Raw genomic sequence first — 27463 nt, forward strand, 5'->3', positions numbered from 1 at the left:
AAAGGCTTTGGACAGTGTTCCCCTGCCTGCGCTGCAAATGCTGCCTGATCTCTGCGCCTCCCCTGCTACTTGGCCCTCGGAATTGCGCCTTCTGCCGCTAGTGTTGTCAGATGGGAAGTTTACCATCAGTTTGTCCACCAGGGCCCTGTGGTATTGCATCACTCTCGAACCCCTTTCCTCTTCGGGAATGGAAGTGGAAAGGTTCTCCTTATACCGGGGGTCTGCTGAATGCTTCAGCTAGGAATAATGGAATAGGACCCCGGTTCTATTTTGTTGGTTTTCGGAACTGGGGCCATGATTAAGAGGGACGGCCGGGGGCATTCGTATTGTGCCGCTAGAGGTGAAATTCTTGGACTGGTGCAAGACGGACCAAAGCGAAAGCATTTGCCAAGAATGTTTTCATTGTTTGAGGAGGGGGAGGGTTTAGAGGAGGTGGCATAGACCGCCGCAGATACCAGAACAGAGGAAGGACCCGCATTTCTGGGTGTGGGTAGGACGTGTGCGGTCCCAGGCTCTGACTCGGTCCGAGCCGCTACCAAATTTACCCAATGTGACGTCAGGGAGATATAGTGGCCCTGCCCGCCAGTACTTGTCCATGTGTCCGTGGTTAAGTGGACCTTCCCAGTAACAGCATTGGTGAGGGCGCGATTGATTTTGCGGGAGACGTTCTGGTGTAGGGCTGGGACAGCACACCGCGAAAAATAGTGGCGACTGGGGACCGAGTAGCACGGGACCGCCGCCGCCAGCATGTTTTTGAAAGCCTCCGTTTCCACAAGCCTGTACAGCAGCATCTCAAGGCTGATAAATTTGGCAATGTGCACGTTTAATACTTGAGCGTGCGGGTGCGTGGCGGCGTATTTGCGCTTGCGCTAGCGACAGCTGGACGCTGCGCATAGAGACATTGCTGGATGGGGCCGAGGACAGCGGAGGTGAGGGTGTGGGTGCAGGCCAGGAGGCGGTCGTGCCTGTGTCCTGAGAGGGGGGTTGGATCTGAGTGGCAGGTTGGGGCACAGGGGGAGAGGCAGTGGTGCGACCCGGGGGTGGTGAACGGCCTTCGTCCCACCTTGTGGGGTGCTTGGCCATCATATGCCTGCGCATGCTGGTGGTGGTGAGGCTGGTAGTGGTGGCTCCCCGGCTGATCTTGGCGCGACACAGGTTACACACCACTGTTCGTCGGCCGTCCGTGCTCTCACTGAAAAACATCCACACCTTTGAAGACCTAGGCCTCTGCAGGGTGGCTTGGCGCGAGGGGGTGCTTTGGGAAGCAGTTGGGGTAGTGTTCGCTCTGGCCCTGCCTCTACCCCAGGCCACCCCACTGCCTCTTCCAACCTGTCCTGCTGCTGTACTTGCCTCCCCCTCTGAAGACTGGTTGGCTTAGCGAACCAGGTCGGGTCAGTCACCTCATCATCCAGCGGCTCTTCCTCCGAATCCTCTGTGCACTCCTACCTCGGACTTACTGCCCTTACTACTACCTCACAGATAGACAACTGTGTCTCCTCATCATCAACCTCCTCACCCACTGAAAGCTCTTGAGACAGTTGCCGGAAGTCCCCAGCCTCATCACCCGGACCCCGGGAGCTTTCCAAAGGTTGGGTATCGGTCACGACAAACTCCTCAGGTGGGAGAGGAACCATTTTTTTCCCAATCAAGGCAGGGGCCCGAGAAGAGTTCCTGGGAGTCTGCCTGCTCATCAGAATGTGTTATTTTCATGGAGTGAGGAGGCTGGGAGGAAGGAGGAGCAGCAGCGAGAGGATTCCTAGTTGCAGCAGTGGACTGCGTAGAAGACTGGGTGGTTGATACATTGCTGGATGCATTTTCTGCTATCCACGACAGGACCTGCTCACACTCCTCATTTTGTAATAAAGGTCTACCACGTGGACCCATAAATTATGATATGAAGCTGGGGACCCCAGAAACTTGCCTCTCTCCTAATTCAGCAGCAGCCGGCTGCGATTCACCTGGACCAGAAACTTGGCCTGTGCCCACAATCTCACTTGAACCTCCAGGTCCTCGCCCGTGTCCACGGCCACGTCCTCTAGGCCTACCCCTACCCCTCAGCATGGTGTATTTCGAATACAGCAGACACAGAGCGTTGTAAAAAATTAGGCAATTATTTGCCTGCACTTGGAGGCTGGCAGCAGCTATGTTACGCACACTGTAGGCCAAAAAAATTATACGCTAAGCTGCAGAAGGCCTAGCTGGCTAATAGTGAGCTACTACAACTCCTAGCAGCCATGCAGTAAACTGCGCACGTGCACAGGTAGCCCTAAGCAGGAGATTTTTGGGGGTACTTGTTGACAGGATTCTACACTACCACTGTCTCTGCCTGACCAGTACTGCCCCTATACTCTGTATAATTGGCTGCAGACTGACAATGCAATAGTCTGCAGAGCCCAAGATGGAAAAAAAAAAAGCAAAACTGCTCCCAGCTGCCACAACAGTAATGCACACAGTCAGAGGTAGCCCTAAGAAGAACCGTTGGGGTACTTGTTGACAGGATTATACACTACCACTGTCCCCGCCTGACCAGTACTGCCCCTATACTCTGTATAATTGACTGCAGACTGAGAACGCTATAGCTGTAATAGCCTGCAGAGCCCAAGATGGAGAAAAAAATTGGGGGGGCTAAAATGCTCCCAGCAGCCACAACAGTAATGCACACGGTCAGATGTGGCCCTAAGAAAGACCATTGGGCTTCTTGAAGATACTCACACTATGCCTAAATGAGCAACAGCACCTTCCCTAATCTCTGCCAGCGTGTGTCTGAAGTGAGGCACGGGCGGGACTGCTTTAAATACTTGGCGGTCACTTGATCTCGCCAGCCACTCACTGCAGGGGGGTGGGATAGGGCTGGAACATCACAGGAGGAAGTTGTAATGCCTTCCCTGCATGTCTATTGGCTAGAAAATGGCGCAAAACATGCAAGGAAGGAAATGAAATTGACTCGAGTACCGAGCCTCTCGAGTACCCGAATACTCGAGTGAGCATCAAGCTCGGATGAGTACGTTCGCTCATCTCTATTACTAACCTCAATTTATTATATGTATTCATGTGTATATCAACTCCAAACTCCCAACATCTTGCTTTTTAACTTTTAATAAACAATAAAACAAGTAAAAGAAAGTCGCTGGATCTGCTTTATACATCTGATAATTCAGAAGGCGCGTTCTTGTGATAAACCGTTTGCTACAAATAAAACTCAAAGTGGACCTCTGATTCATGAAGGATTATTTGGTAGTCATCAATAGGGTGATTGCTTGTCTTTAGTAATAAATGATATTGCCAAACAGTCCATGATATACTAGACTTACAATAATTATATTGATATGCAAAGGATTGCTCTTCTCTCATTTCTGGCAGCAGTGAAGCACGGGTTGACGGTATATATCACTCTTTTCCACAATGCCTTCCTCGACTTCATGAGCATTCCGCAATAGACAGACATTCCTTCACTGGAGTTCATGGGCCAGATACTGGCTTCAGCATGTAGGCCTTGCACAGAACCTAGTTGGCAGTCATTCCTTCCTCACTCTGTAGCATACAAGGCCATGCCATGGGGCCTGGTACAAAATCCACACCAGCAGCAGCTCCTTCATTTTTACATCTCTGCTCTCATGCTCCAAACAAGTCATGAAAGATCCAGAAGGTTCTGGGGCACAACAGATAGGTTATCTTCCAACAGCCTATCACAAAATGGCAAAAGGAACCAAAAGCAGTAACACTGAACGACCACTAGAGGTCAGTGTTCATTTACAGTCTAACAGAAATATTAAACAAGATAATAATGAAAGGAGCATGTTCCTTCATGACTACCCCTCTTGCATTTGCATCATGAGTGTTCTTGCTGCTGCAGATCAGAATGTATAAGAACTTTGTGTTATTCAAGCGGGCGGAGGTGTATGAGCGGTTGCGGGCAGAGGTGTGTGAGCGGTTGTGCACGGGCAGAGGTGAGTGAGCGTTTGCATACAAGCGGTGGCGTGTTTTAGAGTGTGATCTAGTGAATCTTCACCACTTCCACAAGTAAATTGTAGATCCCTATTAGGATGAGCTCCATGCCTGACAATGCCATCCAGTGTGCTACTTGTGCAATATATGCGGTCCTTGATCAGCCGATCAAAGGTGCATATTGTTGAGCAAGATGCACGCTGGTCGCACATTTGGAAGCACAAATCCTGGATATAAATGAGCAACTGGCAACACTGAGATCCACTGACAACATGGAAAGGAGTTTAGTGCTAACTGAGCAGGCACTTGCTGGGGTAGAGGCAGGGGAGGATGCTAGCTGGGTGACGGATAGAAGCAGAGGTAGAGGGAAGAGAATCAGGGAGGCTAGTCCTGAACTGGCACAACCCAACAAGTTTGCAAAGTTGGCAGATGAGGGGGATGCCATTACAGAGCCAGCACCGCTGCAGCACGACATGCCCTTTGAACGCCAGGGGGATAACTGCTCCAGTGAGATGGGGATGGGAAGCGCAGGGCAGGCCAGACAGATTCTAGTGGTGGGGGACTCCTAAATTTATAAGAGGGACTGATAGGGCAATCTGCCATAAAGACCCGGGATCATTGAACGGTGTGTTGTCTTCCTGGCGCTCACGGATCAGATTAACAGATTACTGGGAGGGGCTGGTGAGGATCCAGCGGTCATGGTGCACATTGGCACCAATGGAGAAATTAGAGGTTAATGGACGGCCCTCAAAAATGATTTCAGTGACTTGGAGCCCAAGCTTAAGATGAGGACCCCGAGAGTAGTTTTCTTGGAAATACTACCTGCACCTAAAGCCACATTAGAAAGGCAGCAGGATCTTAGGGAGGCAAAAAAGTGGCTCTGGAGCTGGTGTAAGAAGGAGGGGTTCGGGTTCCTGGAGAACTGTGCTGACCTTTCTGTCGGCTGCAGGCTCTACCGTAGAAGCGGGCTGCATCTTAATGAGGTGGGTGCAGCTGTGTGGGAGGAGAAGATCGTTAGAAGGCTGGAGGAGTGTTTAAACTAGGGATTGGGGAGGACAAAAAGAAAAACAAGGGGGTAGTCAGTATAGTTAGCGTCCTGAGGCCAAGTGATGGGAATGGGGGTCGAGCAGGGGGTAGGGTTAGTATAGTTAGAACCATTAGGTCACATTCAGACAGCCGAGTGCAGACTGTGCCAAAGATTCTTGGCTGAAACTTGCAGTGGATAGCATACAGACACCCCATCCATTTGTTGTCTGTGCAGGAGAATGGACATTACATGTCCTACTCTCAGCCATGATTCAGCCCAGAAAATGCATAGTGTTTTTTTTCAGGGACTATTGTTCTATGAACAAAACTGCCTGTCTTCATAGCCCCATTCATTTTAATGCGTCAGAGTTCTGTCAAAGTTTCCTAAGTTACAAATTCGAACAGAACTCAAATGAAAAAAAAATTGTCCATGGGCCCTTACACAAAGTCCTCTTTATTGACCCGGCATATTCAAATGATTTAGGTGAACAAAGCTGTATATATACACTTATATCACGTTAGGCTGTCACGGTGCCCCCCCCCAGAGACCCCATACTTACCAGCGGATCCGGCGTTTTCGTTCCCACATGACTAGAGATGAGCGAGCACCAAAATGCTCAGGTGCTCGTTACTCGGGACAAAATTTGCGCGATGCTCGAGGGTTTGTTTCGAGTAACGAACCCCCTTGAAGTCAATGGGCGACCCGAGCATTTTTGTATATTGCCGATGCTCGCTAAGGTTTTCATTTGTGAAAATCTGGGCAATTCAAGAAAGTGATGGGAACGACACAGCAACGGATAGGGCAGGCGAGGGGCTACATGTTGGGCTGCATCTCAAGTTCCCAGGTCCCACTATTAAGCCACAATAGCGGCAAGAGTGCCCCCCCCCCTCCCAACAATTTTTACTTCTGAAAAGCCCTCATTAGCAATGCATACCTTAGCTAAGCACCACACTACCTCCAACAAAGCACAATCACTGCCTGCATGACACTCCGCTGCCACTTCTCCTGGGTTACATACTGACCAACCCCCCCCCCCCCCCCCGCACGACCCAGTGTCCACAGCGCACACCAAACTGTCCCTGTCCAGCCTTTAGCTGCCCTCATGCCACGCCACACTCATGTCTATTTATAAGTGCGTCTGCCATGAGGAGGAACCGCAGGCACACACTGCAGAGGGTTGGCACGACTAGGCAGCGACCCTCTTTAAAAGGGGGGGGCGATAGCCCACAATGCTGTACAGAAGCAATGAGAAATCCAATCCTGTGCCACCTCCATCTGGAGCTGCACATGTGGGCATAGCAATGGGGAACCTATGTGCCACACACTATTCATTCTGTCAAGGTGTCTGCATGCCCCAGTCAGACCGCGGTTTTTTATAAATAGTCACAGGCAGGTACAACTCCGCAATGGGAATTCCGTGTGCACCCACAGCATGGGTGGCTCCCTGGAACCCACCGGCAGTACATAAATATATCCCATTGCATTGCCCATCACAGCTGAGGTAATGTCGTGCTTAATGCAGGTGGGCTTCGGCCCACACTGCATGCCCCAGTCTGACTGGGGTTCTTTAGAAGTGGACACATGCAGTTAAAACTCCGTGTGGACCGACCGCATGGGTGGGTGCCAGGAAGCCACCGGCGGTAAATAAATATATCCCATTGCAGTGCCCAACATAGCTGATGTAACGTCAGCTGTAATACAGGTGGACTAAAAATTAATTTGATTACACTGTAGGCGAGGGCCCCCAAAAATTGGTGTACCAACAGTACTAATGTACCTCAGAAAAATTGCCCATGCCCAACCAAGAGGGCAGGTGAAACCCATTAATCGCTTTGGTTAATGTGGCTTAATTGGTAACTAGGCCTGGAGGCAGCCCAGTTAAAATAAAAATTGGTTCAGGCGCACGTTTCAATGCTTTAATGAGCATTGAAACGTATAAAAATTGTTTACAAAAATTATATGACTGAGCCTTGTGGGCCTAAGAAAAATTGCCCGTTCGGTGTGATTACGTCAGGTTTCAGGAGGAGGAGCAGGAGGAGGAGGATGAATATTATACACAGATTGATAAAGCTGAAAGGTCCACGTTTTTGATGGTGATAGAGAACAATGCTTCCATCCGCGGGTGCAGCCTACGTATTGTTTAGGTATCGCTGCTGTCCGCTGGTGGAGAAGAGAAGTCTGGGGAAATCCAGGCTTTGTTCATCTTGATGAGTGTAAGCCAGTCGGCACTGTCGGTTGACAGGCGGGTACGCTTATCTGTGATGATTCCCCCAGCCGCACTAAACACCCTCTCTGACAAGACGCTAGCTGCAGGACAAGCAAGCACCTCCAGGGCATAAAGCGCGAGTTCAGGCCACGTGTCCAGCTTTGACACCCAGTAGTTGTAGGGGGCAGAGGCGTCACGGAGGACGGTCGTGCGATCGGCTACGTACTCCCTCACCATCCTTTTACAGTGCTCCCGCCGACTCAGCCTTGACTGGGGAGCGGTGAAACAGTCTTGCTGGGGAGCCATAAAGCTGTCAAGGCCTTAGAGAGTGTTCCCCTGCCTGTGCTGTACATGCTGCCTGATCTCCGCGCCTCCCCTGCTACCTGGCCCTCGGAACTGCGCCTTCGGCCACTAGCGCTGTCGGATGGGAATTTTACCATTAGTTTGTCCGCCAGGGTCCTGTGGTATAGCATCACTCTCGAACCCCTTTCCTCTTCGGGTATGAGAGTGAAAATGTTCTCCTTATACCGTGGGTCGAGCAGTGTGTACACCCAGTAATCCGTAGTGGCCAGAATGCGTATAACGCGAAGGTCACGAGAAAGGCATCCTAACATGAAGTCAGCCATGTGTGCCAGGGTACCTGTACGCAACACATGGCTGTCCTCACTAGGAAGATCCTCCTTCTCCTTCCCTCCTTCCCTCCTTCCCTCCTTCCCTCCTTTCCTCCTCCTCTTCCCCCCTCATCTCTTCCTCCTCCTCTTCCCCCCTCATTTCTTCCTCCTCCTCTTCCCCCCTCATCTCTTCCTCCTCCTCTTCCCCCCTCATCTCTTCCTCCTCCTCTTCCCCCCTCATCTCTTCCTCCTCCTCTTCCCCCCTCATCTCTTCCTCCTCCTCTTCCCCCCTCATCTCTTCCTCCTCCTCTTCCCCCCTCATCTCTTCCTCCTCCTCTTCCCCCCTCATCTCTTCCTCCTCCTCTTCCCCCCTCATTCCTCCCTCATCCCCAGGAGGGTGTTCTGACTATCCAGCGACATACTGTCTTCCCCCGCTTCCGTTTCCGAGCGCAAAGCGTCTGCCTTTATGCTTTGCAGGGAACTTCTCAAGAGGCATAGCAGAGGAATGGTGACGCTAATGATTGCAGCATCGCCGCTCACCATCTGGGTAGACTCCTCAAAGTTTCCAAGGACCTGGCAGATGTCTGCCAACCAGGCCCACTCTTCTGTAAAGAATTGAGGAGGCTGACTCCCACTACGCCGACCATGTTGGAGTTGGTATTCCACAATAGCTCTACGCTGCTCATAGAGCCTGGCCAACATGTGGAGCGTAGAGTTCCACCGTGTGGGCACGTCGCACAGCAGTCGGTGCACTGGCAGATTAAACCGATGTTGCAGGGTGGCAGCGTCCATGTGGGACTTGCGGAAATGTGCGCAGAGCCGGCGCACCTTTCCGAGCAGGTCTGACAAGCGTGGGTAGCTTTTCAGAAAGCGCTGAACCACCAAATTAAAGACGTGGGCCAGGCATGGCACGTGCGTGAGGCTGCCGAGCTGCAGAGCCGCCACCAGGTTACGGCTGTTGTCACACACGACCATGCCCGGTTGGAGGCTCAGCGGCGCAAGCCAGCGGTCGGTCTGCTCTGTCAGACCCTGCAGCAGTTCGTGGGCCGTGTGCCTCTTATCTCCTAAGCTGAGTAGTTTCAGCACGGCCTGCTGACGCTTGCCCACCGCTGTGCTGCCACGCCGCGTGACACCGACTGCTGGCGACGTGCTGCTGCTGCTCACACATCTTGATTGCGAGACAGAGGTTGCGTTGGAGGAGGAGGGTGCTTAAGTGGAGGAAGCATACACTGCCGCAGATACCACCACCGAGCTGGGGCCTGCAATTCTGGGGGTGGGTAGGACGTGAGCGGTCCCAGGCTCTGACTCTGTCCCAGCCTCCACTAAATTCACCCAATGTGCCGTCAGGGAGATATAGTGGCCCTGCCCGCCTGTGCTTGTCCACGTGTCCGTAGTTAAGTGGACCTTGGCAGTAACCGCGTTGGTGAGGGCGCGTACAATGTTGCAGGAGACGTGGTCGTGCAGTGCTGGGACAGCACATCGGGAAAAGTAGTGGCGACTGGGAACTGACTAGCGCGGGGCCGCCGCCGCCATCATACTTTTGAAAGACTCCGTTTCCACAACCCTATACGGCAGCATCTCCAGGCTGATAAATTTGGCTTTGTGCACGTTTAACGCTTGAGCGTGCGGGTGCGTGGCGGCGTACTTGCGCTTGCGCTCCAACAGTTGCGCTAGCGACGGCTGGACGGTGCGCTGACAGACATTGGTGGATGGGGCCGAGGACAGAGGAGGTGAGGGTGTGGGTGCAGGCCAGGAGACGGTAGTGCCTGTGCCCTGAGAGGGGGGTTGGATCTCAGTGGCAGGTTGGGGCACAGGGGGAGAGGCAGCGGTGCAAACCGGAGGCGGTGAACAGCCTTCGTCCCACCTTGTGGGGTGCTTGGCCATCATATGTCTGCGCATGCTGGTGGTGGAGAGGCTAGTGGTGGTGGCTCCCCGGCTGATCTTGGCGCGACAAAGGTTGCACACCAATGTTCGTCGGTCGTCTGCACTCTCAGTGAAAAACTGCCAGACCTTAGAGCACCACGGCCTCTGCAGGGTGGCATGGCGCGAGGGAGCGCTTTGGGAAACAGTTGGTGGATTATTCGGTCTGGCCCTGCCTCTACCCCTGGACACCGCACTGCCTCTTGCAACCTGCCCTGCTGCTGCCCTTGCCTCCCCCTCTGAAGACCTGTCCTCAGTAGGCGTAGCAAACCAGGTGGGGTCAGTCACCTCATCGTCCTGCTGCTCTTCCTCCGAATCCTCTGTGCGCTCCTCCCTCGGACTTACTGCCCTTACTACTACCTCACTGATAGACAACTGTGTCTCATCGTCATCGTCCTCCTCACCCACTGAAAGGTCTTGAGACAGTTGCCGGAAGTCCCCAGCCTCATCCCCCGGACCCCGGGAACTTTCCAAAGGTTGGGCATCAGTCACGATAAACTCCTCTGGTGGGAGAGGAACCACTGCTGCCCAATCTGAGCAGGGGCCCTTGAACAGTTCCTGGAAGTCTGCCCGCTCCTCAGAATGTGTCATTGTAATGGAGTGAGGAGGCTGGGAGGAAGGAGGAGCAGCAGCCAGAGAATTCAGAGTTGCAGCAGTGGACGGCGCAGAATTCTGGGTGTTTGATAGATTGCTGGATGCACTTTCTGCCATCCACGACAGGACCTGCTCACACTGCTCATTTTCTAATAAAGGTCTACCGCGTGGACCCATTAATTGTGAGATGAATGTGGGGATGCCAGAAACGTGCCTCTCTCCTAATCCCGCAGCAGTCGGCTACGATACATCTGGATCAGGAGCTCGGCCTGTGCCAACACCCTGACTTGGGCCTCCGCGTCCTCGCCCGCGTCCACGTCCTCTAGGCCTACCCCTACCCCTCAGCATGGTGTATTACCAGTAGTGCAGAAACAGAACGCTGTAATTAAACGTGCCGCTTATTGGCCTGTGGTTGGAGGCTGACTTCACTTACGGAACGCCAGGAAATAATTTTGCGCAAGCCTGCTGTAACACTTAGCTGGCTGCGTATGAATTAAGAGGACTACTACACCCAGCAGAGACCCAGAACACTGAGGACAGTCACAGGCAGCCCAAATAGATTTTTTTCCCCAAATGTTTTTGCAAAGGTCCACTGCCTATATTCAATAAATATATCTCTTCTCTCTCTGCGTCACCGCTACTGGCCCTGGAGTATGTCAAATAACTGCAGAGTGTTGCACTGTGGACTGGAATACAGCGGTGATTTAACAGCCAACACAGAGCCAGGAAATAATTTTGCGCAAGCCTGCTGTAACACTTAGCTGGCTGCGTATGAATTAGATGGCCTACTACACCCAGCAGAGACCCAGTACACTGAGGACAGTCACAGGCAGCCCAAATAGATTTTTTTCCCCAAATGTTTTCGCAAAGGCCCACTGCCTATATTCAATAAATATGTCTTCTGTCCCTGCCTCACAATATATGTCTTCTGTCCCTGCCTAACCACCGCTTCTGGCCCTGGAGTATTACTGCAGGGCGCAATGTTCTGCACGGCCGACATACCAAAAAAAAAAAATGTGCAACACTGCAAAAAGCAGCCTCCACAGTACTGCACACGGTTAGATGTGGCCCTAAGAAGGACCGTTGGGGTTCTTGAAGCCTAAAATACTCCTAACGCTCTCCCTATAGCAGCTCCACCAAGACAGCACTTTCCCTCCTCTATGTCAGAATGCATCTGTGGCGAGCCGCGGGAGGGGTCGATTTATATACTCGGGTGACACCTGATCTCACCAGCCACTCACTGCAGGGGGGTGGTATAGGGCTTGAACGTCGCAGGGGGAAGTTGTAATGCCTTCCCTGTCTTTCTATTGGCCAGAAAAGCGCGCTAACGTCTCAGAGATGAAAGTGAAAGTAACTCGAACATCGCGTGGTACTCGTCACGAGTAACGAGCATCTCGAACACGCTAATACTCGAACGAGTACGTTCGGTCATCCCTACGCATGACGCTTCCCCGCCCACCACTGCGTCACATGACACGCCCACCACGTCACATGACGCGGCCGGCCGTGTCATGTGACGCGCCAGCCGCGTCCTATGACGCGGCGGTAGGCGGGAAAACGTTTTCACACTATCTACTGCTGTGTTACAGCGAATTACGCAGCGGAAATCCGTTCGTGGGAAGGAAGCCTTAGTCTTAGATTATTATGAGTTCCAAAGTTACTGTATGCAATACAAAAATATCAAGTAAAGAGACTTTTTGCTTCAGGACTTCACTTCCCTCCCTTTCCTTATGTAAGTAATAGAGGTTTTATCCCCATTTCAGCTCTATTATTTTGATGTCCCAACATGGCCATGTACATCATTACAAGCTCATATACAGATTGACCCCTACTTACGAACAGGTTCCATTCCAGGAAGCTGTTCGTAAGTGCCTTTGTTTGTTTGTATGTCTGAACAAAAGCTTGTATGGAGGGGATCGCTGGTGGATTCTGCTTTATACAACATTGTGTGCCGGCTGATTCTAAGAGCCGACACCCTACCATAGCAGCTCCAACAAGCCGTGCCACTCCTCGGAACTATTAACGCTTTTTGTGCCGCTGTCAGAGTTGACAATTAAAGCGTTAACAGTTCCGATGAGCAGACGAGTAATACTCCATTAAGACACAATGATTATCGCTCAAAAGCTGTCTTTTGAGCAATAATTGCTGTGCCTAAATACGCGGCCATCATGCACTACTTGGTTATTGCTAACTTTCAGTCAGCTGAAAGGTAACTATGAACTTGATCAGTGCCGCGTGCTGAGTTCTCAGCGGGCTACCGCTGATACTATTGTTTCAGGTGATATTCCCCTCGGAGAACAAAGCAGGAATATGCGGAAGAGAGTGCTCCAGCTGTCTTCTGTATACCCTGCTCGGAGGGCTCAGCTGTATACCAGCTGAGCGCTCCATGAATACAGCAGGAATATGCAAAAGACAGCTCTCCAGCTGTGTTCTGCATACCACACTCAGAGCGCTCAAGGGGATACCAGCTGAGCACTCTGAGAACACAGCAGTTCTTGAAGTGCGTAAATGCACACGATTATCGCTCAAAAGATTGTCTTTGAGCGAATTTTGAGCAGTAATCGTTGTGTCTAAATGGGCCTTAAAAAACGGCCTGCACTGAATGTTCAGGATACCATGCGGTTGCCACAGCAGCTGGGGGTTCGCAAGTAGGGGAGTATCTATACTTAATTAAATAGTGGCCACTAATGGAGGGAAATGAGTGGCTGTCCTCAGTTTGAACAGTATTATGACCAGAGTTTCTAGTTTCTGGTTCACAGTTGATATCTAGTACTGAAGGTACGGACTGCATTAACCTGGCAACTATTTTCTTTTCTTTTGTAAGAAGGAACATTAGTTTCAATACTATTCGGCAATGCATTGCGTGTTTAGAATAAAATTTCTGTACTGTGGCATAAATATTTTTAAAGTAACAAATATGTCAACTTTCTGTTATTTGTTTATTAAAAGCCCAATAAGAATTATTAAAAAGAAAAGGGCTGTCTTAATGAGACAACCTTCTTCAATAGAAAAATGTCTCATAGCTTCAGAGGCTGTTGTAAATGTACAGAATATTACTTAAAAGTCATCTTACTAAACCTTGTATACTGATTTTTTTATTTTTTTTTACGCAATTAGGTGAGATACATAAAAGTGCAAAAAATACGTTATGTATGGATCCACTCTGAGAGCAAGTTTATTAAAATTGGGTAAGTACAGTAGGTCAGAGATGTAAAATACTATATTGTATCAATCACATCCCTGCTCTAAGACTCATACATGGCATTATCTTTTTAGTGCTCTGGAGGAAGATCTGTCTTGCTCAGACATACACTCAAAATATGGTTTTGGCCTAACCAAGGAAGAACAGAAAGTCAGGTATAGACTCCATCTTGTCCGCAGTCTGAGGCTTCAGATTAATTTATGGATTCATGTTGAAGAGATGTTCTACTTCTAATTTTATGTAACTAAAGCCGCTTCAATAAAAATTTAGGCTGCCTGTTTACCGGTGTTGTGAAATCCCGCTGCGGATCTCCGCCGGGGGAGCTGCCACCCAGGAGCAGGAGCCTGCAGGCGGATCTCCGCTGTCAGTCTATCTGAAAGATAGGCTGATTGCGGAGAATTGTTGCAATTCACAGCATGCTGCGAATTGCCGACCGCGAGCAGAGAATTGCAATGATTCTCCGCTCATGGACAGGGGGCCTGCACTTTCCATAGCAAGGCTATGGAAAGCCTTCATTGCGTTCCGCACGGTCGGATTATCGCTGCGGGAAATGCAGTTACAATTTGCCCGTGGACAGGAAACATTGGGTGAAAAGATTCGGGGGGCGCCGTGGCTGAGTGGGGGGTTGCAGCGGGGAGTGGGGGGGAGAGGGAGAGAGAGAGGGCTCCCCCCTGTTCCCTGCTGCTACCCCTCGCTCCGCCACGCCGCCCCCCGGCGCCCCCCGACTCTTTTCACCCGAGTACGGAAGTACTCGAAAATCGCGGTGCTCGATCGAGTAATTACTCGAAACGTGTATATTCGCTCATCTCTAATTAAGAACCAATGCTTTTCAATGGCAGCAGTCATATGCCTGATATTTACCTGTGCACAAAAATGCGCAGCAGTAAATATAGGGCAGCGGATTGTAAAACACAAGTAACTGCGGCATCCGTCTTTTTTGGATGTGAAACCCCTGGATGCTGTCACATCCAGGGGTTTAACCTTGTGCTCAAAGGGTCCAGGGGCAGCAGCGCCGACACCATTGAGAGCATACAGTGAAGATTGCGATCCTCTGGCATAGCTGTGACAGCTGTGGCACAGGAGCGCGATGTTCTCCTATTGAATTCAATGGAGCCGGCGCTACAGCCGGCTCCATTGAAAGCAATAGGCCCCTGGCAAACCCTGCAGTGATTTTCGGGGAAGGGCTTTAAATATAAGCCCTTTCCTGAATATCATCCCTAAAATGTGTTAAAAAAATAATTAAAATCCCCACCTGCAGAAAGGCCTGCCTCTGATTGACTGAGCACTGTGACCAATCAGAGGCAGCACTCAGCTATTGAGTATGTATGTATGTATGTTTAAAGCCCTTCCCTGAAAATCACTGCAAGGCTTGCCGGCAACCCATTGCTTTCAATGGAGCCGGCTGTAGCGCTGGCTCCATTGAATTCAATGGGAGAACATCGCGTTACTCTGCCACAGCTGTCACAGAGGATCACAATGCTCTCACAGTGTTCAGTGACAAGGGGACTCCCCGCGGAGATGAAGAAATCCTCTGTCACAGCTGCAGCAGAGGATCACGATGTTCTCTGTATGTCAATGGGGCCACCGCTGCTGCTGTCGGCCCCCATTGACCAAAGGTGAAACCCCTGGGTGTGACAGTGTCCAGAGGTTTCACATCCGAGGAATCCCCTACTGCAGCTTTTACAGCCGCAGCAGGGGATAGCGGGCAGCACACTTAAGTGCGTAAAAACACGTCCAAGTGCGTTTTTTGTTTTTGTTTTTGTTTTTTTCAGCGTGACGCCCACTTTAGCCGTGCAAAGTTTTTCTTTTGGGCATGCGGTTTTGCACACATAAATTCACACATTAAAACGCCTGTCTGACTGAGCCCTAAGAAGAGATCTACAAAGCTGAGAGGAATTGAAACAAAGTATCTTTGAAAACTGCACAACTTTTCACTAAGAGTGGTTAGGCTTTCTTTACGTAATACCAAATGCCATTATACCAGAATACCACCTCATGTCTTACTGCTATCATAGTATAATTATTACTTCTTATATTTGGGCAGACAACAGATCTGCGGACTTAACACAATTACAGTGAAGATCATTCCGGTGTGGAAACTACTGTCGAAAGAGGTAGGATACTTATACAGTCTGCAGGATTTACTGCATTTTGCACAAATACTACTATATACTGTATACTACACAAATACTATTATATACTGCATACTACATAAATACTACTGCATATTGTATACTATACAAACACTGGAATATAATATGTAGCTGCAACAACAGCAGAAATCATTTACAAATATATACTGTAAGTGCAGAAGCAGGGAAGAGTTTTGTAGCATAAACATTAAATTCCCAGTGTAAATGCTCAAAATAGCTGAGCGCTTCAAATCGCCTATCTCCAGCAGTCTCATTGAAATGAATGTAGAGGTGGTGCACGTGTTACTCCTGATGCCTTTACTCGGTGACCTTTTCCAGATCCCTGTTTTGGGATCATTGGGATCCCCAGAGGTCAGGGCTCCAAACATGAGCAAGCTATATACTATCCCTGTTTTCTGAGGACAACGTTCTTAGACTAGGGATAACTTTGTTTGGTTTTTATTTAACCCCTTAGTGACCACACTTTTTTTTTTTTTTTTTTCTCCATTTTCGCTTTTTCCTCCCCCCTTTTAAAAAAAATTGTAACTCCTTTATTTATCCATCGACATAGCTGTATGAGGGCTTGTTTTTTTACAGGAAGAGTTGTATTTTGTAATGGTAGTATTTAATGCACTATATAATGTACTGAAAAACGTTTAAAAAATTCCAAGTCGACAGAAATGGGGAAAAAAACGACATTCCGACACCTTTCAGTGCGTCTTGTTTCCGCAGCACACAAACTGCAACAAAAATGACATGATAACTTTACTCTATAGGTCCGTCCGATTTACTACAAAACCAAACTTGGTTTCCCCACAGGGATGGCTTGATAGGCATTCTGACATGACAGCCCTCGGGTCTTTCAGAAGGAGCCAAGCTGCCATGACACCCACACCACTCCCCCGATGTCACCGCGGGGGGGCCAAACGGGAACCCCGAACATCATTTTAGGGGTCTTTAATAGAGATGAGCGAGCACCAAAATGCTCGGGTGCTCGTTACTCGAGTCGAACTTTCAGTGATGCTCGAGAGTTCGTTTCGAGTAACGAACCCCATTGAAGTCAATGGGCGACTCAAGCATTTTTGTATATGACTGGTGCTCCGCAAAGGTTTTCATTTGTGAAAATCTTAGCAAATCACCAAAGTCATGTAAAAAACACAGAAATGGATAGGGCAGGCGAGGAGCAACATGCAGGGCTGCATTTCCGGCTCCAAGGTCTCACTATTAAGCCACAATAGTGGCAAGAGTGAGACCCCCCCCCCCACTGTCAGCATTAAGATCGTTCTCCTCTGCCACAGCTGTAACAGCTGTGGCAGAGAAGAACGATGTTAGCCCATTGAATTCAATGGAGACGGCAATACAGCCGACTCCATTGAAAGCAATGGGCTGCCGGCGAGCGTGGGATGAATTTTCGGTAAGGGCTTAAAAATATAAGCCCTTACCTGAAAAAGAAAGATTTTAGTGTAAAAAAGAATAAAAATGCAGGCATTCTCTTCAATGGAGCCGCTGCTGCTGCCGGCGACTCCATTGAAGACAATGGTCCGCTGGCACACCTGAATTCTTTTTCAGGGAAGGGCTTTACATATAAGCCATTCCCTGGAAATGAATTAAAAGTGATTTAAAAAAAAAAAAAAAAAATAGATACTCACCTCCCTTCAGCTGCCAGGGCACAGACGGGTCTTCTCCTGCTGTCCCCTGCACTGTGGTGCTGAACTGCTGTCATTCAGCTTAGAGCTGCGCTGAGCCAATCAGAGGCAGCATTCACTCACCCATTCATGAATTCATGAATGGGTGTGAGTGAGATCTGCCTCTGATTGGTCAGGCTGTGACCAATCAGAGGCAGCTCATTCAGCAGGTGGGGATTTTAAATCCCCGGCTGCTGAATACTACAGAGAGCAGCTCAGGAGAACTGCCAGCTGGCCGCAGCTGAACTCCATCTGCCGGGACCAGGTGAGTATATATATGTTTTTTATTTTTACACATTTCTGGATGAATTGCAGGGAAGGGCTTATATATTTAAGCCCTTCCCGAAAATTCATTGTGCGATCGCCGGCAGCCCATTGCTTTCAGTGGAGCCGGCTGTATTGCCGGCTCCATTGAATTCAATGGGCTAACATCGTTCTGCCGGGACAAGGTGAGTATATATTTTTTTTTACTTTTTACACATTTTAGGATGATTTTCAGGTAAGGGCTTATATTTTTAAGCCCTTCCCGAAAATTCATCTCGCGCTAGCCGGCAGCCCATTGCTTTCAATGGAGCTGGCTGTATTGCCGGCTCCATTGAATTCAATGGTCAGTGCTCGTTTAATCGAGACGAGCACCGCGTGGTGCTCGTCTCGAGTAATGAGCATCTCGAGCACCCTAATACTCGAATGAGCATCAAGCTCGAACGAGTATGCTCGCTCATCTCTAGTCTTTAACCCCTTAGTGACGGAGCTTTTTTTGCTTTTTTCCATTTTTGTTTTTTCCTACACCCTTTTTAAAAAAAAACGTAGTTCCTTTATTTATCCATTGACGTAGCTGTATGTGGGCTTGTATTTTGTGGGATGAGTTGTATTTTTCAATGGTACTATTTATTGTACCATATAATTTACTGAAAAACTTTTTAAAAATTCTAAGCGGAGAGAAATTGGGAAAAAAACGACATTCCACCATCTTTCGGTGCATCCTGTTTCTACGGTGCACAAACTTCAACAAAAACAACCTGATATTTTTATTCTATGGGTCAGTACGATTACTACGATACCAAACTTATATAGTATTTTTTTTTGTTGTAGTACTTGTATTTTTTTAAAAAGATATTTAATTTTTTTCAAATATTTTCTGTGGTCATTTTGTGCGCGCAATAACTTTTTAATTTTTTTGTCGACATATTTGAGCAAGGGCTCATTGGTTGCAGGATGTCCTCCAGTTTCCGATAATATCAATTTGGAATACATACAAATTTTGGATCGCTTTTTATTGCGTTTTTTCTGGGAGACAGGGTAACTAAAGTGTATTTCTCGCGTTCGGGGGAATTAAATGCCACTGTCAGAATTGACAGCGGCATTTAAAGGCTTAATAGCCGCAATCGGCTAAGCGCGGCTATTGCCCGCGGGTGTCAGCTGTAATAAACAGCTGACGCCCGTGCTGTATGGAGGGGGATAGCGGCGCTACCTCCCTCCATACACGTCCTGCAACAGCAGGACGTAGTTTTACGATAGCCCCGTCACTAAGGGGTTAAATGCCGCTGTCAGATTTCACAGCGGCATTTAAAGGGTTAACAGTCCCGATCGGCTGGGCGGCTGAACGGGGCTGTTGCCCGCAGGTGTCAGCTGTAATAAACAGCTGACACCTGTGATGTACGGAAGGAGATGGCAGCGCTATCTCCCTCTATACACGTCTTGCAACGGCAGGACGTAAAAAGACTATTGCGTGGTCAGTGAGGGGTTAAGAAAAACTGATTCTATGTTTGTACTCATTTGCATTCCCTACCTGTAAGCCAGCAAATGAGCCATGTGGTGCATGTAACTAAAGGAGTCCAACGATTTGGCTATATTATTTGGCTCAGGTTAGGAGTATAGAGGATGCATCAGCATGCAGTGCATTGCCCATTTGTGGACTTACAGTGGAGGGGAATGCAAGTGATATAATCATAGAAATGCCATACTAAAGGGGTTATCCAACTTTGTAAAATTGATAGCCTATTCACAGGATAGTCCATCAATATCTGATTGGAATCCCGCTCATCAGCTGATTTAAAGGGCCATGGCGCTCATATGAATGATGAGGCCTCTTCAATGTTTATATCTGAGCACAATTCTGCTTATACTGCAGAACATCATATTATTGATACCAGGCATTTTGAGTACTACAGGATTTTCCCATTGAAAGGAATAGTAGGGTGATGGGGAGTGTGCAGAGATTAATCGTGGCTGGAGAACATCTTTTTAAGGGGTCCAAAGGAAGAACAAAATGAAAAGGGACATCACCCTTCAGAGGAGATACTATCTGTAATCACTGGAGTTAACTTCTGTAATCTCTATCACTGCCTAGAGTTTGTATCCGACTATTATATGGTGGCTGCTGTATTCAAAGTTTTACTAGAGCCGAGCCACTGGAACTAATTCCACCAAACATAATGTTGCTAGCATAATTTTTATTTGTGGGGGGCAGTTATGAGTTTTGCTATGTGGCCCCATGATTTCTATGTATACCCCTGGATACATTTAGTGTTGGTTTGAGGTTTTTGGGCTCAACAGAGGATCCTAATGGCCTACCCCATCTGTGCAGAACACGAACATTTCAACTTGTAAATGCATCTTAAACTTTTATCAATCCATACACAGTACATATCACCAATAAGGGTTAAAATGTCACTTGTTGAATATTTGTAAAACTTTAATAACAAGTGAACGGTTCCAAAGCTAGCACCAAATTGGGTAATCTTGTGCTAGACCTTTAAGACTCATTATTTAGGACTGGGTCATAGCCTGGGACCACTAAAGGATCATCAGGTATATCGGTGGATCAGTCTGACCTTGGGCACAGTTAAAGCTTTATGTTAAAACTTTAAGAAGCTTATAGGTAACCATGTACTTTTTCCCAATGAAACTAATATTCCTTTTTTTCTACCTTTTACAGGTTTTCAACCTATTTTATGTATTTCAAGCCTACTCTTTAAGTATATGGATGGCTACAGCATACCTTGAATATAGCTTAGCTATTTTACTTATGACCATAATATCTATTTCTGCAACAGTATATAATTTAAGAAAGGTATGCATTCATGAATCTGAAGAGAGCAATGTTTATATTAATCATCTTAATAATTTATATATAATTTGTGTGTGTTTTTAGTATTTTTTTAATTTATTTTTTTTCCCTTTAGCAATCAGTTAAGCTGAACAAAATGTCAACATCCTATAACAGCATTTTGGTTTCGCTGCTTCATAAAAATGGAGGTAATGGTTGCAAAATGAATTAGTTCACTAATAATAACATATACTGTAGCTATGAAGTCATGAGTATACTGTACCATCATGTGTCTGAATCCTCTTACAGTTGTCTTCTGTTTATAGTTTTAGTATACATAAAAGCAAACAGCCTAAGGCTGAATGCACATGGGCGGAAATTCCGCAGTGAGATTTCATGCGGAATTTCCCCCGTTGCACGCAACCATAGGATTGTTTATCCTATACAGACATCCACAATTTTGATCGCAGAAAACTCATGTAATAACAAAATTGCGGCATGTCCTATTTCAGTGCGAGCACTGCCGCGTCACCACTGATGCGCCTGCTCTGCCCTACGAATATGTGGCTGTGCGCCAGCCGGTACATCCGCAGAGTAGAGCAAAGACTCCAGACAGGTAAGCCACGGGTCACTGCAGGGGCACGGGTCGCATCCTGCTGCGAGAATCTCGCGTTCGGAATCCGACCCGGCCCTTTGCATTCAGCCTAAGGCTGGGCTCACATGGGTAGACCTGATTCCGCATGTGGGAGGCCCTCAGCAGATTCTGGCTGTGAGCCTGGCTGGTCACTCCACTTACCTGTTTTTACTGTAAAGTGGATGACTGCGGCAACTTGCAGTCAGTCATGCACAGTACAGGGTATTTTTCAATGTTTGTATTTCCTGCATCGTGGATAAGCAATGACGCAGCTATCCGCAGACCATATGCAATGTTCGGACGACTTCCATTGACTTCAATTGAGGACGTCCGTGGCAAAATAGAACATGCTGTGATTTTTCCTCTGCTTGCGTAATATGCAATTCATGTGAGCAAAACAGTGAAAGTACATGCTTTTCAATGCCCACATTTTACCGCAGATTATTTTTTTTTTTACAGAACTTGAAGAAGTGCAGTCTCAATCTTTGGTTCCAGGTGACGTCATTGTTTTGGGTGGAAACAAGCTTTACTTGCCATGTGATGCCATTTTAATCAGCGGAAGCTGTACTGTGAATGAGGCAATGTTAACTGGTACTGCTATTTTAATTATTTCATCTTTATGTCAGGATACTATTTTATGAAATTTAGATTTCTTATTATTTACAATTTTTTTAAGTTTCAGTCTGCTGCACTATTTGTTCGGTTAAAAAAATAGAAACTAACGGAAGCAAGCTGAAAGCTTTCCGTATGCTTTCAGTTTGTTTTTGTGTTTAAAACAAAAACATTTCAGTCACTGGGGAAAAAACAGATCCGCTTATTTCAGTTTCATTTCTTTTTTAATATTAATTCCATTTTCCTGCTCCAAAAACGGAGCAGAGAGACAGATTTGTAACTGACAGCCATAATGAAGGAGTGAATACAGGCAATCCTACTCCCCGCAGACAGATATATCTGTAATATGTTTGTTGCGCTCATTAGTATGTTTTTTTTTTTTCCAGAGTGTAAGGGCCTTTTTACACAGGCCATTAATTGTTGGGATTTCCGCAATCCAGCGAGATTCTGAACGACTTTTGTTCAGAGTAACTGCATGCACAGACTGAGCACTGAATGAAATATATTTGCTCCCAGAGCGTAGGCACAGATACGCTCACAATATCATGACTTTTTGTGCTGTGAAGGCTGGTCTATTGCGCACATATTAACTCTGTCAACTGTACTTTCTGCGCTGCTGGAGACCTTCATATTAGCGCGGACACATCTGCAGCAGTGTTATCGATTTCTCCTCAAAACTCTGCAGTTCATTGTGCAATTTGGTGGGGATTGGCTGTGCACCCCCAAAGACTCCTAAGGTACCTTATGTGCGCAAATACACACAAAAAGTTTTTTTTGAGCACGCAAAAATGAATGCACAGAGAATAGAACCCATGGGTTGTCACTTTTCGTGCTCAAAAAAAGAAAGCAACATGCTCTATTTTGGTGAGCATTTGCAACAATAAACTGCCCAAATGCCAGTATTTTTGCTAGGATTTTAATATCCTTGTTATGTAAGGAGATGAGATGGTATAAGCCCAAGCCCCCTGGTCCTACCCGGATTCGGGGATTAAAACTATCAGGGCCACACATATGGTTGCCGACAAGATCCTCTCCCAAAGGATACTATTTATATAATGCAAGGAGTTTCAGGGCCTTGAATTCCATGTTTCTTTCATACCACTCTAAAGGGAGCCTGTCTGGGCCAGGGATTTTTCTGTTTAGTAAGGATTGGATAGCCTCTTCTATCTCCTCTAGCTGTAAGTTCCGTTTTAGCATAGTCACGCAACTATGGGGCGATGTTGGGAATGTAATAGTGTTGAGATAAGTGTTTAGGGCTTCCCCAGGGCAATTGAGTTTAGAAGTATATAGAGTTGTGTAGAAGTTGACAAATGCGCTATTGATAAGTTCAGGGTCAATGACTATAGCTCTGGGCACGTGCCGGACCATCACAATTGGGGGCACGGTATTGTCCTCAGTAGCAAGATAAACTAATAGTTGACCGTTTTTGTCCCCTTGGTCAAGATCGGTATAGATACAGACCTCCTGTTGATTTAGCCATAGAGGATTTAGCTTTCGTGGTGGGCAATTCCCTCCCCTCTGTCGCACACCAACTGAGATATCGCACACCAACTGAAGACATTCTGGGACCCAAAACATAAGTCTATTCTGGAAAAAAAGCCATGCGACACTGAGTGGCAAGAGTATGCAATAGCATGCTGGTGTCTTAAACGCCACATCCCCTCCAGCAGATAGGAGGAGGCCCATGACACTAATTGGGTTCCCACTGAAGTAGTTTGGCAAAGACAGTATTGTACCGGGTCCAAAGGTTGGTTAAAATCTCCCATTAATATTAATGGGGCTGCATCCAAGAGCACCCCGTTAACCATGATATCATGCAACACTTGAATGTCAGCTGGGGGGGGGGGGGGGTATATGAAAGTTAACTATGGTTAGAAGTTGCCCATTGAAGGAACCCTCTAGTATAAGGAAACAGCCATTAGGGTCAATATGGAGTAGTTCAAAAGTAAATGGTATAGATTTAGTCACCAGGATTGTCACACCTCTAGCATAGTTAGAGTATGTGGCGTGGTAAGCTGAGCTGACAAATGGACATTTAAGTGGTATAACCCCAGAGCTCTGTAAGTGCGTTTCCTGCAACAAGAGAATATGGGGAGAGTAATTTTTAAGGAAATTGAATACTAATGCTCTCTTGACTTTAGAATGAAGCCCTCTGACGTTCCATGAGATCAGTTTTAGTTTATCAGCCAATAGGTATTAAGGAGAAACTCGAAAAGGCCACGCCGGCACAAGGCATTTCTGTAACCTTAAACAGATTGTCATATCATGGGTTAAACCTGAGAATCAAACTGCACATAACCACCAGTTTTCTTCCCCACCCTACCCATCCACCCCAACTAAGGGCAGGTTTGAATCCCTGAAACATTACAATCAAAAGGGGGGGGAAGGGTCCACAAAAGAACTCCTAAGGAACAGAAAATAAGGAACCCTGCAGAACAGACAGAGCAAAGAGAAAAAAGATAGGAAGGACCCCCCCCCCCCCCCCCCCCCCCCCCCCCCCCCCCGTCTACACCTAGATCAGTACAACAGACATAAGCCTGTATGGAGCCTATATTCTGTAATTTATTTGATAGCCTAGTGTAGGCAAAGGGCCCGTTCAGACATGGAGGAATCCTCCTCCCGAGGCCAGGAGACCCCAACAAAACTACAGCATATGATTTGTACTTGGAGTCAACCAGTCAAGAACTGAGAGAGAGGGGAGGAGAGGTAATAAACACTGTAGAGCAGTTACATCACTGCAATTACACAATTGTGGAACATGCATGAATTAGTCTAAGCCTAGTGTAACATACAACCAAACACATACCCCCCTCCTCCCGCCCCCCTTCCAAGGAGAATCTATCTCCCCTCTGCAGAGGAAAGCAGCAGTATCAATTGTGACAATAGGGTGTATCAATAGTCATCTCAACCGGTGAGTTCCCTTAACCCTTTCCAATCCACTGTCTGACCTCTGAAGACATTATGATTTAAGGCTGTACAGCTCCGATGTTGGAAGATGCCTGTCGGGGTTCTCTTACTGTATATTGCCAGCCTCTCTGTTGTCGGAGCCTATCCAACGTGTCACCTCATGCAGTACTGGCTCTAGCCAGCATACAGTGCCATTGTATAACGGCAGAAAAAGGGTAAGCCCCCCAGGAAAACCAGGATACAAATTGGATTGGAAAGGGTTAAAGTGTCATAGGACACTCAGGATCTCCTGGGGCTCTAACCAGGCAATCACATCCTCCGGCTTATCAAAAAAATGAGCTCAGTTATCACTGATTACGTTGACTTTAGCTAGGTACAGCATTACATAGTACAGCTGTAGGAGATGCTTTGTCTGTGTGAACTTCTAACAATGCTTCTGCACCTCTATAGAGTAGTCGGGGAAAATTCTCACATGCTGTTCTTGAATGTTTAGGGAATCCATTTTTCAGTTTAATTCAAGTACTTTATCTCTATCTCTGTAATTTAGGTGCTTAGCTATAAATGTGCGCGGAGGCGCTCCTGGAGTCGGGGTTTAGCTTGGATATGATGTGCACGTTCCACACAAAAGAGGGTTGAGAAGGAGTCAAAGCCATAGAATTCCTGAGTAGTGATTTGAGGTATATGCAGGGTTGTCTCCCCTCCACTCCCTCCGGCACGCCGACTACTCTGATGTTGCATCTACGGGAACAATTTTCCAGGTCATCAATCATCAGTTGCTGATCTGAAGTGACTTGAACCCTGAGTGGTATGATTGTGTCCTCCAGGTCGAAGACTCCAGTCTCCAATACAATGGTGCAGTCTCAAAGGCTATGGATGTCTGCCCTCAGTAGGCTAAAACCGGATTGTAGGGTATCAATTTTCTCAGGGAGCATGGATCGAGACTCTGTGATAGCTTTTAATACGTCCACAATAGTTGGACTTGGAGCCCTAGGTCCAGGCGGAGACCCCTGGGGGCGTGCTGAACGCACCAAGTTGGGTGTCCTCCATAGCGCCATAGGTTTAGTAAGCTGTTGTACCCTTTTTGTGAGTTTCATTTGCCTTGTAGGGGTCATGCAAGTGGGAGGCGTATAACAGGTACAGGAAAGTTTAGCCAGAAGTAAAGGTATCACCAGATCACAGCTGGTATAACAGAATGGGGGAGTCCTCTGAGAATTTTATCTGTTTACTACATCTCAGGGTTCTTGTATGTAACTGAGTGCAGACTGTGTATCATTGCGAGTCTATTACACTGGGGCAGCAGTCTGTTACTTGACTTGCACTTTCAAGCTCAAGGCCCTATATCAAGGATATAATATAAGGTGACCATCCAGTAAAAGACCACTTGGTGGCGGCAAAGTACAGCAGAGATCATGTTTCTGTGATTTAACAGTTTTGCTCCCAAAGCTCCCTTCACCTGTGGGCCTGCATTTCCCTCGCTCCCTAGTCTGCAGGCTTCAGCTGGTCATGCAGATGTGAAGGAGGGGGGAAGGGGAAGTAGACCACTTCACCCCTCTAAACTGGGGGTGCTGTGCACCTAGGGGCACTTCGCTGAGACCTGCACTACTTCTTCCCTCTTCTCCACCTTGTCTCCCTCCTCTTTTTCCCATGTTTTTCCTTCTCCTCCCCAAGAAGCTCCAAAGCTTTGGGGCACAGCAGGGGGGATGAAATGCTCTTTTCCTGGCTCAAAGATGGCAGATGCTGGGGTAGGGGTAAGTAGCAGCGTGGCAAATGGTCTAGTATTGTCCTTGGCATTTATGTAAAAGTTAGGTTCCCACCACGCCACTGCCAGCGGCAGTGTCACTCATTCTGCTGCAGCAGAGGGAGAAGGCTGCAGCTGTACCCCCGGATAGGTCTCCACTCCAATCCGCTCCGCAGGGGGACTCCTACTGGGCTCCCTTCGAGTGCCAGCACCCAGTTATTGAGCCCAGGGACTTTCTGGCCTAGTAGGCAGCACCAGGCCATAATCTAGCTCTGTCTCCGGTAAGACCTTAAAAAGTCTTTAAATGATCTCTAGAGGCAGTGTGCTGTTGAAGATATGTATTGCCCCTAGCCATGCTTGCTGGACCATGTATCTGTGGTCAGGTGCACCCTGCTACTGAAAGCCTTCTTCAACACCAATGCAACATTATCATTCACATCGCTCTTTGGGCAAAAAATAATGGCTTGGCATCTGGTATTGTGGGTTAGCATGGAGCATCATATTGTGCAAGGCGCCTGTGTCCATTAGCCTGAAGAGCAGCATTGGCATTGCAAGCAGCTGTGCAATTCTTGCATTCAGACTATGTGCTCATGGTTGCAGTGGTATTTCTTTTTACATTCCATTAACTGGGGGTGGAGGGTTGCTGCTGACTTGCAACACGCTGTAATATAGGGTAGATGCCAATATTGATGAAGGTAATGGTTATGGTTGTCGGGGGTCTGGAACGCAGACCGAAATGCGAATGTTGCCTGTATCCAAATTAAGAGGAAATATTATATAGAGTACTCATAGAGAACCATAATAAGCCACTACACAGACCGTCTAGTGATATCAGTATGAGTTCTGTTTATTGTTGTACATTGCTAGTTTATATGCAAGATGAAAAGAAGGCGTTTCCAAATGTTACCTGATGCCTAGTTACAAAGTATTTTTGGTGACCAGACCCTCATTCCAACAGGTTACAACATGACTGTAAATCAAAAAAAACTTTCTAAACAAAAGGTATCAACAAAGCTGTTTGAAGTGTACATAGACAGTTACATATGATAATAAAGGTTGACTCCTGGCTGTCTACTGGCTGAGTACATTTTTAAGATTACACTGTTAATTACATTCCCAAACCAGAATGTAATCTTCAAGGTCCATCAACAATTTGCACATCAAAAGAGGGGGCCTTGTTTCTAGTTTACACATAGACAAA

At 47.5% G+C, this 27463-nt stretch overlaps 1 protein-coding gene across 1 annotated transcript in view; it reads left to right on the top strand.

Moving 5' to 3' along the window:
- LOC136630232 (probable cation-transporting ATPase 13A4) overlaps window positions 1-27463 on the top strand; it is a 201618-nt gene that overhangs the window by 75981 nt on the left and 98174 nt on the right. The window contains exons 4-9 of the mRNA XM_066605486.1: window positions 13421-13491; window positions 13580-13660; window positions 15550-15619; window positions 20261-20395; window positions 20508-20580; window positions 21465-21596. Of these exons, the coding sequence (XP_066461583.1) occupies window positions 13421-13491; window positions 13580-13660; window positions 15550-15619; window positions 20261-20395; window positions 20508-20580; window positions 21465-21596 (562 nt within the window). The remainder of the gene's footprint in view (window positions 1-13420; window positions 13492-13579; window positions 13661-15549; window positions 15620-20260; window positions 20396-20507; window positions 20581-21464; window positions 21597-27463) is intronic.

The sequence above is a fragment of the Eleutherodactylus coqui genome, chromosome 1, assembly GCF_035609145.1.
Source record: "Eleutherodactylus coqui strain aEleCoq1 chromosome 1, aEleCoq1.hap1, whole genome shotgun sequence".
In the NCBI taxonomy this organism is placed as follows: Eukaryota; Metazoa; Chordata; class Amphibia; order Anura; family Eleutherodactylidae; genus Eleutherodactylus; species Eleutherodactylus coqui.